At 54.6% G+C, this 13,824-nt stretch overlaps 1 protein-coding gene across 2 annotated transcripts in view; it reads right to left on the bottom strand.

Moving 5' to 3' along the window:
* The window catches only part of DCST2 (DC-STAMP domain containing 2), a 16,466-nt gene that overhangs the window by 932 nt on the left and 1,710 nt on the right, over nucleotides 1–13,824 (bottom strand). Inside the window, exons 5-14 of one of the 2 annotated variants that reach the window (XM_027773792.1) lie at nucleotides 12,731–12,823; nucleotides 12,095–12,308; nucleotides 11,845–12,002; nucleotides 11,169–11,333; nucleotides 9,285–9,452; nucleotides 9,078–9,178; nucleotides 5,282–5,412; nucleotides 4,861–4,988; nucleotides 4,452–4,545; nucleotides 4,215–4,346 (exon numbers count right to left, since the gene is read on the bottom strand). In XM_027773792.1, coding sequence (XP_027629593.1) covers nucleotides 4,215–4,346; nucleotides 4,452–4,545; nucleotides 4,861–4,988; nucleotides 5,282–5,412; nucleotides 9,078–9,178; nucleotides 9,285–9,452; nucleotides 11,169–11,333; nucleotides 11,845–12,002; nucleotides 12,095–12,308; nucleotides 12,731–12,823 — 1,384 coding nt within the window. The remainder of the gene's footprint in view (nucleotides 1–4,214; nucleotides 4,347–4,451; nucleotides 4,546–4,860; nucleotides 4,989–5,281; nucleotides 5,413–9,077; nucleotides 9,179–9,284; nucleotides 9,453–11,168; nucleotides 11,334–11,844; nucleotides 12,003–12,094; nucleotides 12,309–12,730; nucleotides 12,824–13,824) is intronic. The other variant, XM_006153422.3, reaches the window with a different exon arrangement.

Genomic DNA, 13,824 nt, shown 5'->3' with positions numbered 1-13,824 from the left:
CCCCGGCGGCCCCCCCGCCACATCCAGCCAGGATGACCTTGCCAACCTGCCTGCCCATGTGGCCCGGTGGCCTCCTCCCTGGCAGACCCATCCAACTCTCCAGCCTGTCAGGCCTCACCCTCGGACCTGTTGACCTTCACCTCTGTTCCCGCTCAGACAGCCTCCTCCCCTCCTCACTGCGTTGATCCCAGAGCTCTCCCTGCCAGCCCCTCCTGGCCTGCCAGCTCTCCCTCCCGGCCACCGCCCTGCTCTAACACCTCCTCAGGTCGAGGACTCCGGACAAAGCCCTGGGGCCTCAGCCCAGCTCTGCTCCAAAGCCAGTTACCTCTGGTACTCTTCCTGAAGACACCCCACTTCTCTCCCCACCTTGTCTTTCCCTTGGCCTGCCCAGAAAAAGCCCTCAACATTCAAATCCTGTTTCTGGCGACCGCATTTGCCAGAGAAAGCCACATAGCCAAGCACACGGTGCAGCTCTTGCAGGCCCCGGTGACCTGGGATCTCAGCCTCCCAAGTCAGCTCCTCCGGCTCCCCAGCAGGTGTCTCCGCTTCCACCACCCACTCCTCCAAACCTCCGTTCCGTTCCCAGCACCCCCTTTGCTCTCTCAGCAGGCGCCTGTCCTCTCCAGAGAGGAGCTACGCCAGGCTCTGGTTTTTTGCCATAGGGTATGTGTACTCACCGGAGAGGAGAGACAGTGAGGGGGAAGTGAGAAATCACCCCCCAGCGGGATAGCCACACTACAATCCCTTCTCCATTCACCTCCTGGGATTTGGGGCATGCACATGCACACACCTGGAGTGATTTTCAAGCCTCCAGGTCCAGGACTCAAACTGCGGTCAGCGGTGTGGGAGTCCAGCACCGTAACCACTACGCCACCTGCTGGCCTCAGCCTGCTTCTCTCTGAGGCCACCTTATACACCTGGCCCTTTCCTCCCTCCTCCCTCTGCAGTGCTCTTTTCTTTGCTTCCTAAATGCTCAAATCTCCTTGGATACAGAAGAATCTCTTTGTGCTGGGGCCCTTCAAGCTGTTCTCTCGCCCTCTTGTTGCTATTCGTTTTAGAGCATGTGTGTGCCTGAGAGAGAGCGGCACCCTCCACGGGGGCCGGCCATGCCACGCTCACCTTCCTTCAGTCCTCTGACCTGCCTGGATCCTGGGCACACCAGCATGCACCTGGCGTGTATTCAGGCTGGCTGGGCTAGGGATTCGAACCGCTGTCAACTAGTGGCTTCCCATTCAACAATCCTGTGTTCTGCTGACTGACTGGGCCCAACTGTTCTCTTGCTGTGTGAAGCTAACTGCTTCCTTCTCTCCACCAAACTTTATATAAGTAGAGCAGTTATCGTATTAAAGACTTGTCACACGTCTTTCGACAGTGACATAGGGACCACACCCCCTGTTTCTGCGTCTTCTCCCAGTTAGGCTGCAACCAATCATGATCTAGTTTGGGCCTTCCTGATGCCATGAAAATGTTCTGTAAGCCGCTCTAGTCATCTCTGAGCCTCCAGGTTCGATGGCCTGTCTTCAGCCCCCATCCTTCTCGATAGTCTCCAGCATTTCAGACGCGTGGCTCTCCTGCGGGCTCGGGCCCCTCTCCTCCTTGGTTTGCGGCTGAGCTCTTCAGGGACCTGCCCCTGCCATGCCCTCTGCCAGGTTTATCTGACCTGGTTTATCCTCTCTCTTACAGTCTATAAATCAACACCCACCAAAATTCCCAGCAGCCCGGAGCTCTGCCCCTTTCTACTTGGCCCCAGGGTCTCTGTAGCTGGAGGCCCTATGGACGCCTCAAAGATTTCAGACAGGGCCAGTCCTCCTTCCCTAGAACCTGTTCCTTCTGCCCTCACACCTGCCCAGTCCCAAGCATAGAAATCCTACATGTGGCTGCAGTGATGTGCACTACTGAAACACTGTGCTCTGGGGCCAGCAGATGGCATGGTGGTTAAGGGCAGTGGACTCCCACATGGCTGACTGTGGTTCGAATCCCGGACCTGGCACCTTACTTTCTCATTTTCTCTCTCTCTCTCACTCTGTCCCTTTCTGGTCAAATTAAAATAAAATAATTAAATAAATGGAAATAAAATGATTCTTAAACAAACAAACAAAAAACCCACCGTGCTCTATAAACTCAGACCACAAGGGAAGCTGGGTTCGATGCCCCGTCCAGTGTAAATCTGGGCACAGTGGTGTGCACCTGGAAATCCAGTCACTTGGGAGGCTGAGACGGGAGGATCGCAAACTCAAGGCTGGGCTGGGAAATACAGTGAGAGAATCTGTCTAGAAAAGTGTCGGGCATGGTGGCACATGCCTGCAGTCCCAGCTGGGAGGCTAAGGCGAGAGGATCTGGGCATGGTGAGGTCTTGTCTCAAAAGGGGGAGGGCTGCAGGTTGTTTGGTAGTTAAGGCATTGGCTCACCACAGTTCGAGTCCCGGACCTAGTGGCTTGCTTTCTCACTTTCCCTTCCTCTCTCTGTCTCTCTGGTGAGTGCACATGGCCTATAGCAAAACTGAAATAATGATAATAATAAATAAAATTAAATAAATAATTTTGGGGAGTGATTTTTGCTCACCAGAGAGATAGAGACAGAGAGACAGAAAGCAAGAAATCACCCCCCAGGGTGGATGGCAACACCACAGTCCCTTCTCCTCCATTCTGTTCTCAGGATCTTGGGTACGCACGCACACGTCCCCGGCGTGAGTTTAAGCCACCGGGTCTGAGACTCGAACCATGAAGTCACCCATGCAGGATCCAGTCCCCTTAACCTCCACACCACCTGTTGGCCCCAGTAAATAAATATTTTAAAAAAGGAAGGGCCAGCACGTGTGTGTGCATGCATGCCCAAGATACCAAGAGGAGAATGGAGAAGGGATTATAGCAGGGGGTGATTTCTCACTTCCCTTCTCTCTCTCCTTTTTCTGTCTGTGTCTTTCTGGCAAGCGCATGTGCCCTATAGCAAAAAAACCCTACAAAGCAGTCATCTTCAACACCTCCATTCCCAGCACCGTCACCAGCCTCTCTTGGACTAACACAGCCTCCTTTCTGGTTTCCCTGCTCCTGCTCTGGCTCCACTCGGCCTTCTCAGCGTGTGGCCTAAAAGACTGTGAACATGTCACTTTCTAACCTGAGACTTTCAGATGGCAGGTAAGAAAAGCCCTTGTCATTTGGGGCATGCACACGCATCTGGTGTGATTTCCAAGCTACCAGATCTGGGACTCGAACCACAGTCAGCCATGTGGGAGTCCAGTGCCTTAACCACCATGCCATCTCAACTTTTTTTTTTTCCTAGATAGAGATGTTTGGAATAGGACCTGTGCACTTGCCGGAGAGCCAGAGAGAGACAGAAAGCAAGAAATCACCTCCCGGGGGGATGGCCATGCCACAATCCCTTCTCCTCCATTCTCTTCTCAGGATCTTGTTGTTTTTTTGGAAAGGTTTTTTCATTATAGGGCGTGTGCGCTCGCCAGACAGACAGAGAGAGACCTAGAGACAGAAAGCGAGAAATCCCCCCCCAGGGGGGATGGTCACGCCGCAATCCCTTCTCCTCCATTCTCCTCTCGGGATCTTGGGCCCGCACGCACACGTGCCCGGCGTGAGTTTTAAGCCACCGGGTCCAGGACTCGAACCACAGTTGACTATGTTCCAGCGACGTAATCATTATATCATCTGTTGGTTCCATCAACTTCTAATCTCAATTTCCAATCTCGCCCCCACTTCAATTTCTTACCTCAATTCTCTCCATCTCAACTTCTAGTCTTATCTCCTAGCATTCTTTGAGGTCTCCGGCCAGACACATGGACACGCTCCGTGGTAAGCTTACCCTCCTGAATGTCTCACATTCTCCAAACTCACACCAGGTCCCCTGGAAGGCTTTCCCTTCCCAGCCAGCAAACCAACAGCTTGCACCCCCAACCCAGCTCAGTTCTCACCTCTTCTCAGAAGCCTTCGTTAATATACTCCCCATCCCTGATTGGTTGTTCTGTCCTGTGCTGCCCACATGCTCCCCCCCTTGACTGGGGGGCTCTGCACATTGTGGGTTTCCCTTTGAGGTCATGTGAGCTCCTGCAGGGCCGGGATATTGCTGACACAGGCAGGCACTCTGCAAACCTGCCCTCATCTGCGCCAGCGCAAGCTGAGGTCCAGGCCCCAGGGAGCCCTTGGCACATGTGACGGGACATGCTTAGGCCTCCAATTCCCAGGTGCCAGCATCCGCTTCCCACTCGCCTGGACTCGGAGCTGGATCCCATGGCATGCAGCGCTTCCCGGAGCTGTTGCTGCAGTAACTTCTCTTGCTCAGGGCCCGTTTTTCCAGCTGCAGCCAGCCATAGCTGGGGGCCTTCCTCATCACTAGAGTCCCTGGAGAAGCAGCTGGTCTCAGTGGCCAAGAGACATCCTGGGGAAGGATGGCTGCACCCACTGACCCCGCAGAGCCCAGCCGCCCCAGCTCACAAAAGGACTCACAGCTCCAGGTCCAGGTCCCCCTGAGAGGAGAGGGCAGAGGCACACACAGAGCAGGTGTGGGCCAGGAGGCGGTAGCAGGCGAGGCAGTAAAGACCTGGAGAAGCCGAGAGGGGAAGGGGTGGGCCTGAGCTTACCCACCCACCCTGGTGTTCCCAGTTCTGGCCACATCTTGTCCTGTCCCACTTCTGGAGGGACTGTCTTTGTCAAGCGATGCCCACTAGGGAACTGCCTCAATGCCACTGGCAAATAAATGCCGTTCATACCTAGGAGAAAATGAGCGACCCCAGGGGCGGTATGCAAATGAGAACATGCATAGTAATGAAGGGAGGGCCATAAAGGAAAGCGCCCGGTTGACGGTCACATACAGGTACAGTCCTTGCAGGAGACGCGTTCTTCCCAGGGGTCTCACCTTGGCAGCCTGAGGTACTGCAGGACACGAAGCTCTCCATGTCCCCCTTGCCCGGGGGCTCCCCACAGCCCAGGCAGTAGGCCTGACGCTGCTGAAAGTAGCTGACAAACGGACCGAGGCAGGGGCACCTGAGAAGCGAGGTCGCACACTAAACCAGCCTGCCTGGCCCAGCCAGCACCCCAGCACCAGTCTCTGAAAGAAGGGAGGCCTCCCTGCAGTCTGACCTCCATCCGCTGACCGTGGTGACTGTCCCCCTCACTGCCCACCCCTAAGCACCCTATTCCTGCCTTCCCTCTCAGGCCCTGAGTGGCCGGGAATGGACATCTTCCACCAAATCTCTTCACACTTAGGGTCATCGCCCCTTCTGACATCAGCTCTTTTCTGTCCCCCTCGCCCCCGTGGGGAAGGACAGTGAGCTCACCGGCTGGCCAGCACTTGGAGGACACTCGCGCGCCCCTGGTCAGCTGCCCGCCGCCTCACTGCTCGGTGCAGGGCAGCCAGCGGGTTGGCTCTGCGGCTCAGGAGTGTGTTGTAGAGGTAGGAGATCCTCTCCTGGTGCGAAATCCGGGAGGGGCCACTTGATCCTGCTTCAGCAGCTCGGGTGCCTTCTGGACCCACCCCCACCCCTACCTCTTCATCTGTCCAACTCCTGTGAATCCTTCTAGGCTCAGCGCAAATGCCCCTTCCTCTGGGAAGCTTTCTGGACTTCCTCTGGCGGAGTTATCCCCTCTCCTCTGATTTCCATAGCTCCTTAGTCACTCCTTAAAACAAGCCCTTTTGTAATAGTAATGTCTTGTGGGGCCAGCACGTGGCGTGGAGGTTAAGACAGCTGGGTCCTACATGACCAGCTGAGAGGTTTGAGTCCCAGACTCAGCGGTTTGAAAATCACTTGGTGGGGAGGGGGACCAGCAGATGGCGTTATGGTTACGTCGCTGGACTCCCACGTAGTTGACTGCATTTCAAGTCCCGGACCCGGTGGCTTAAAACTCATGCTGGGCACAAGCGCATGCATGCACAAGATCCCAAGAGGAGAATGGAGAAGGGATCGTGGTGTGGCTATCCCCCCAGGGAGTGATTTCTCCCTTTCTGTCTCTCTGTCTGTCTCTGTCTGGCTGGCAATCACACGTGCTCAATAGCAAAATCCTCTTTTAAAAAATTACTTCAGGTGTGTGTGCATGTATGCCCAATATCCTGAGAGGAGAGTGGAGGAAAAGGGATTATGACACGGCCAACCCTGGGGCCGGGGTGATTTTTCACTCTCTCTCTCTGGCAAGTGCATGCACCCTATAGGAAACGAAAAAAGAAAATAAGTAAAAGTTACATCTTGTTAAAAGCCTCTCTGGCCAGCCTTGAGACTGTCTGATTCATCCCAGCAACCTTGGAAACCAGCACAGCACAGTGACTGGCATAGAGTAGATGCTCAGTAAGGGAGTAGTGATGGGCAAGCCCACGGCTTGATGGGTAAAGCAGTTGGATTCCATATGGCTGACTGCATGGTTCGAGTCCCAACCCTGGTGGTTTGAAAGATTTGCCAGGCGTCTGTGTGTTCATACCCCAAATCCCCAAACCGGGGAGAAATGGAGGGATTGCAGTACCATGCCCCACTGGGTGTGCTTTCTGCCTTTCCTCTCTCTGGCAAGCACATGTGCCCTCTAGCAAAACTTTTTTTTAATTAATAAATGAGTAAACAAATGTCCAGTTTCTATCCACACCTCAACATGCCGACAATGCCCCTGCTGCCCACAGAGTTTTTTTATTTTAACTGATACATAATATTTATAGGGTACAGTGTAATTCTTCAGTACACAAACACAACGTATAACGGAATCAGGCTAACTAGCATCCTCTCCAACTGTCATTACTTTGTGTTGGGAACATTCGAAATCCTCTCTTTGGGCCAGCCGGTGGCATGGGGGTTAAGATGTCTGGATCCCACATATCCAACTTCACAGTTCGAGTCCCAGACCTGGTGGTTTTAAAAAACACACGGGTGTGTGTAGGTGTGCCCAAAATCCTGAAAGGAGAACGGAGGAGAAAGGATTGCAGTGTGGCCACCCCTGCCCGGGGGTGCTTTGTCACGTTCCTTTTCTGTCTTTCTGTCTTTCTCTAGTGAGCACGTGTGCCCTCTAGCAATATTTTTTTAAAAATCCTCTCTTAGTGCTGCTGAAATAGGCAATAAATTACTGTTAACTATCATCGCGCTGCTGTGCAGTAGAACACTAAATTATTCCTCTGATCAAATTGTGATTCAATCAACATCTTTCTCTGTCACTCCCTACCCACCTGTCCCGGCCTCTAGTAAATATGGCTTCTACTCTCTGCCTCTGTGAGGTCATTTTAGTTTCCACATGAGAGTAAAAACATGTGACTTTTCTCTTTGTTCTTTGTTATTATTTCAATTTACCAGTGAGTGAATATGCTCACCAGAGAGAGGGGGAGAAGAAAGCACTCCCTCCCGCCAGCTGGGGCAGCCACGAGGCAATCTCTTCTCCATTTCTCCCTCCTGTCGGGATCTGGGGCTCCCCCACACATGCACAAAGTATGTTTTTCAAGTCTCCAGGGTTGAGATTCAAACCTCACAGTCGGCCATGTGGGACCCAGTTCCTTTAACCACTAGGCCACAGGCCTGGCCAATGATTTGTCTCTTTCTGCTCCTGGGTTATTTCACTTAATATAAAGTCTGTCATGTTGCCTCAAATTACAGGGATTTTATTCTTTTTAATGGCTGAGTAATAGGGGCTGGCAAGCGGCGTGGTGGTGAAGGTGCTGGACTCCAACATGGCCGACCACGGTTTGAGTCTCGGACCTGGCGACTTATTCTCTCACTTTCTCTCTCTCTCTCTCCTCTCATCAAATTAAAAAATAATAATAACAAGGGTTGGCAGGTGGAATGGTGGTAAGAGCGCTGGGTTCCCACATGGCTGGCCACAGTTCAAGTCCCGGGCCTAGTGGCTTACTTTCTCACTTTCTCTTTCTCTCTCTCTCTCCCCCTCTCTGGTCAAATTAAAATAAAGAAAGTTTAAAAATAATAATTTTTTAAAATTACTAACAAATAAAAAAAATTTTGGAGATATTTTTGCTATAGGGCATATGTGCTCACCAGAAAGATAGAGACAGGGAGATAGAACGCAAAAAATCAACCCCCAGGGGGGACGGCCATGCCGCAATCCCTTCTCCATTCTCCTCTTGGGATCTTGGGCACGCATGCACATGTGCTCAGTGTGAGTTTAAGCCACCAGGTCTAGGACTCGAACCACAGCCTACTACATGGGAGTCCAGTGACATAGCCATTATGCCAACTGCTGGCCCCAATAACAAATAAAATGAAATAAATAGATCAATATTTTTAAATGGCTGAGTAATATGTGTGTGTGTGTGAGGCTGTCAAGAAAGTAATGACGGACTTTTCCATGTTTTTCTGTGCAAAAATGCTTCGTGATTTTCCCAATGAAAGCAAAGCACCAGGCCCAGGACTCAAACCTCTGTGGGTCACGTGGGAGTCCAGTGCCTCAACTGTCATGCCACCTGCCGGTCCCTCCTCATTTCCCTTATCCATTCACCTGCTGATGGGCACTGGGCTGACGCCATCTCTCGGCCACTGTAAATAATGCTGCAGCACACCTCGGGGAGCAGCCGTCTCCCCAACACCCTGATCTCCCTTCCCTCAGAGCATGCCTACCAGTGGGGTTGCTGGATCCCCATGAGGGTTTTTTTTTTTTTTTTAATTGGGGGGGAGGATTCTTTTTAAGGTTTTTGTCATAGGACACATGTGGTTACCAGAGAAAGAAAGAGAGAGGGAAAGTGAGAAATCCTCCTCTCCCCCCGGGGAAATGGCCATGCCACGGGCCCTTCTCCCTTCTCCTCCTGGGATTTGGGCACACGCTTCGGTGTGATTTTAAGTCACCAGGTCCGGGACTCAACTGTGGTAGGCCATGTGGGAGTCCAGAGCCTTAACCAATACGCCTCCTGCTGGCCCCGATCCCTGCCGTGTTAACAAACTCGAGGCGAGCTATCTCAGGAAGCCCTGCCCTGGGAGCCACCATTTCTCCCAGCCCCACCTGGGGACCAGAGACCTGCCAGCCAGCAATCTGCTTTGGCGTTCGACCAGGGCAGTGAGAGTTGGAGTTGAACGACTTCCGGCTCCCCAAAGCCAAGAAAGATGGCCGCTAGCTCAGAACCGTGGCTGGGCAGGGGCGGCCGCCAGCGATGGCCCTCACCTGCTCCCGGGCAGGGTAGTAGGAAGCACAGATGGCGCGTCGCAGCCGGCAGATGTAGTTGCCAAACAGAGTGACGAAGAAGCACAGGCCGTACATGGCGCCTGGGGGCACAGGACCAGGGCACTTTGCAGTGGGCACCAGGTGCCACCACAGCCCTGCCAGTCGTGCCCTCAGACCCTGAATGTGCCCCCGGGGAGAGGATGATACCGATGACTATGTAACCAGTGGCGTCAGGCTCCGAGGGTCGCAGGAGGCAGCGCCGGGACAGGATGCTGACGTTGCCTTGTTGCAGGACGTTAAATGCCGACACCAAGTCCCGGTAAATATTCCCGGTGTAGCCGGTCCCTTCCACGCTGATCGATATTACCACGGGGCCTGGTGCAACAACACCGTGTGAGACACTCGTGGTCGTGTGTCCGCCCACACAGAGCTCTCACGCCTTCCCGAGGGTGGGAAATAGGGCGCGGCCAGTCCCAGGGACAGCCCACATCTCAGCCACACCCACACGGTGCCCTGGCCCTGCCCCGGCCCTGGTCCTGCTAGGTGAGTTGGTGCCTGGTCTGCCTGCCCAGGCCACCAGATCTGAGATGACCTTAATGGTTAGAGAGTCGAACCCTGTGCCTCCATGACCACCCAGAAGCATTGCTTTTTTTGTTCTTCTTTCTTTTTTTTGGAGAGGGTTTTGTTATAGGGCGCGTGTGTGCACCAGAAAGACAGAGAGACAGAGGGTCGGGGGGACATCCAGGGGGATGGCCACGCCGCAATCCCTTCTCCTCCATTCTCCTCTCGGGATCTTGGGCATGCACGCACACGTGCCCGGCGTGAGTTTAAGCCACCGGGTCCGGGACTCTAACTGTGGTCAAATACATGGGAGTCCAGTGACATAGCCATTATGCTAACTGCTAGTCCTTTTCTTTTCTTTTTCTTTCTTTTTCTTTTTTTTTTTTTTTTACGTTTTTGCTATAAAGTGCATGCATGCACCAGAGAGAGACAGAGAGGAAAAGTGAGAAGTCATCCCCCACCAGGGGGTGATAACTACCCCCTAATCCCTTCTCCTTCAGTCTCCTCTCAGGATTTTGGGCACAAAATGCCAGCATGATTTTCAAGCCATCAGGTCCAGGATTTGAACCACACACTCCATGTGGGATCCAGCACCTTAACCACCACGTCACCCAGCTGGTCCAGATTTTCTTTTCTCTTTTTGCTGGGAAAAATGGCTTTGTCGAGGTGTTGGTGAGGATGATGTCTCCTCCTCTCCTCTCCTCTCCTCTCCCCTCCCCTCCTCTCCCCTCCCCTCCCCTTGCTTTTCATCTCTTCTCTTTTCTCGTCTCTTCTCTCCTTATGACAGAGGATGCTGGCGCGTAAGAGGAGAGAGAAGCACCGAGAGAGCATCCTAAACACAGAGGTCCCTTTTCCTCGGCCCTCCAGCTCCCAGGATCCTGGGCATCTGTGTGTGGCCAGCCCATTTTTAGACCAACCTGAGGGTCCAAACCTGTGGTGTCCATACGACTTCCAGGGCCCTCGTGCTGTCGCCGCCCCACAGTGTCTTCCTGAGCACTGCCTGGGCGGTGAGTGTGGGACAGGTGCCAGACCAAGCGCCTGCGTGCTGGGCTCTCTGGCTGCTGGTTTCACCTGACCGTTGGACCTCTGGTTCACAGAATTAGATCACTCATGTTTTTTGGCTTCTGGCACATTCTCAGTCAGTGGTCTATCAGGTGCTCAACCCACATCGTTTCATTTCCTCCAGGGGAGTTGCTGCCATTGTTACCCCATTGTTCAGATGAGGAAGCTGAGGCTCTGAGGTGTCAGTTAAGCAGCTTGCTGAAGCAGCTGTCTGTTAAAGGACAGAGCTGGGATTTGAACCCAGGCCAGCCTGAGTCTACAGTCTGTGTCTTTAACGACTCTGTTATATTATAACCTTGACCTGGACACAGAGGCTAGAGTTGGAAAAGGGACTGGTGAGCAATAGTGACATGGGGACATTCAGGGAGTCCCCCAGGGTTGCAGGTGGGAAAGAGGGGACAGCTCGACAGAGGGCACGGGAGCAGGGGAGGGGCTGCAGCAGGCGGGCAGCCGGGTGGAGGCACTTACTGCGGGCCACGACCTCCCCCTGCAGCTGGTGGCGGGCCAGGTCAAGCACCCAGAAGACGGCATAGTCCAGGAAGACCAGGAGCAGCACGAGGAGCAGGTGTCGGGCGAAGCTGAAGGTCTCCAGGATGCAAAAAATCCGCTCCCATCGAGACAGGAAGAAGGAGCCTGAGAGGGTGGGGTAGTCAGGAAGGTGCTCCCCACTCTCCCCCCAGCAGACTCCAGCTCTGGAGTGGGCATCCGCTGGGGTCTGCTTGTTCCTCTGGAAGGTGGGGAGAAGCTAGGGAGAAGTGGCGGGGGTAGGGGCACGAGTCAGCCTCTCCACCGGGCCGATGTCCATTCCGTCTCCAGGGACACCACCACATCAGCACACTCGTACTTCTGGCCTGCACCCCCAGAGAGCCCTCCCCACAGCCTTCCTTGCTGCAGCTCCACTCCCCGCTCTCCTTCCCCCTGTCCCGACTCCCAGGTGCCTCCAGAAACATCTGCCTGTGTCTGCCTGCTTTCCCCTTTCAGACGAAGGCTCCCCGAGAACAGGGCCGTGCCACCCCTCGGCCTGAACTTTCCCTGGGCCCTGGGCTAGGGCTGCCGGGCACGGGCCTTAGATCTGGGCAGTGGTTGGGGCAGCCCCGGCCTCCCTGAGAGCCCCGGTGGCCAGGCACCGGGATGCTCTGCTCACTCGGCAGGATGTAGCGCCGGGCCTCGTGAGCGCTGAGCGGCAGCACCGTGGGCAGCCCTGCCCCGGCGCGGACGGCCTCCAGGTGCAGGAACCGGCGGGTGATGTAGATATTGTCGAAGCTGTCCCAGTTCAGGTAGCAGTACCGGTAAAACAGGGCTCTGGCGGGGGAGCACAGTCACCAGACCCGTAGGCAGCCCTCGCCCCACCACGCCAGCTCCTGCAGCTCTCCCCGATCCCAGCAGCCGCTCACTGGAGGTAGAGGAGCGTGAGGAGCAGAGGCGTGGTGTAGCCCAGCAGGGCCAGGGCCTCCCGGGCGCGGTGCAGCTTCATGCTGATAGCCTCATGCAGGTCCAGGGCCACCTGCGACAGGCTCCGTGAAGCGTTGAGGTCCACAGAGAAGTAGTGGGTGGCTGTCACATTGAACTCAAACTCCCGACGCACCCGGTTAATCAGCTTCATCACAGCTGGGGCCGCAGGGCCAGGACAGAGGGGAGCCGGGGATGAGGATCTGCCCCTGGGGAGGGCCTGGCACCACTACCCAGGAACCCCCAGGGCTTGCACTCCAGGAAACTGGGGGACAGAAGCCTGCATGCTGCGTACTGTGGCCACTTCCTGCCCCACACCCAGCGTCACGCCTGCGACGCAGCAGGTCTCCATCACCAATGGTCTCAAGGACCTGTGTTAGGGGCCAGGAGGCCATTTCTGTCCCCAGCTTCTGCTCGACAGTCAGGCCATGGCGAGCCCTAAACCGGGCAGCTGGGAACCTGGCCTGGGTACCCTGTTGAGGTCCTTCCCTGCTCCTGCATCATCACGCACAGACTGAGCGGGCCGGGGCTGGCCCACTAGAGCGGTATCAGGGTGAGGGCAGGAGACCCAGAGCACGCACGTGGCAGAGGCGGAGAGGGCCACTCACGGGTGCCAATGGTCATGCGCAAGAAAGGCTGGATGTACTTGGGGATGACGCAGAACACCTGGACCACTGAGAGCAGAGGCTGAGCGTCAGGGCAGGGGCAGAGGCCCGGCCGGCCCCTCCTACCTGCAGACTCAGTTCCCATAGGGTCTTCTTGATCTTTTGCTTTTCCTCTTGGCCTCCATATTTGCTCAAAACCTTCTAGCCTCAAGGGCCAGCAGGTGGCATGGCGGTAAAGGTGCTGGACTCCCACGTTGGCTGACTGTGGTTCGAATCCTGGACCTGGAGGCTTGAAAATCATGCTGAGCACATGTGTGTGCATTCCCAAAATCCCAGGAGGAGAATGGAGAAGGGATTGTGGCATGGCTATCCACCCTGGGGGGAGATTTCTCACTTTCCCTCTCACTGTTTCTCTCTGTCCCTCTCTGGCAACCACACATTCTCTATGGCAAAAATCTTTGTTTTCTTTTTTTTTGGAGAGGTTTTTGCTAGAGGGCACGTGCACTCGCCAGAAAGATAGAGACAGAGAGACAGAAAGCAAGAAATCACCCCCTGGGGGGATGGCCACACCGCAATCCCTTCTCCTCCATTCTCCTCTTGGGATCTTGGGCACGCACGCACACACACCGGGCGTGAGTTTAAGCCACCGGGTCCGGGACTCGAACCACGGTCGACTACATGGGAGTCCAGCAACATAGCCATTATGCTAACTGCTGGCCCCCCTATGGCAAAAAAAAAGAAAATAATAAATAAATAAATAAAAATAATTCAGGACCAGCAGATGGCATAATGGTTATATTGCTGGTTTCCCACATAGCCAACTGCAGGTCGAGTCCCAGACCCGGCAGCTTGAAACAAGCTCAGCACGCGTGCGTGTGTGTGTGTGCTCAAAATCCTGAGAGAAGAATGGAGGAGAAGGGATTGAGGCGTGGCCATCCCCCCTGGGGGGTGATTTCTTGCTTTCTGTCTCTCTGTCTCTGTCTGTCCGTCTGGTGAGTGCACATGCCCTATAGCAAAAACCTCTCTCTCAAAAAAAAAAAAAAAAAAAAAAACCCCCAGGAACAGCAGTT

The sequence above is a fragment of the Tupaia chinensis genome, unplaced genomic scaffold (genome assembly GCF_000334495.1).
Source record: "Tupaia chinensis unplaced genomic scaffold, TupChi_1.0 Scaffold000374_1, whole genome shotgun sequence".
NCBI lineage: Eukaryota > Metazoa > Chordata > Mammalia > Scandentia > Tupaiidae > Tupaia > Tupaia belangeri.
This window is presented reverse-complemented; position numbering and strand designations above follow the sequence as displayed.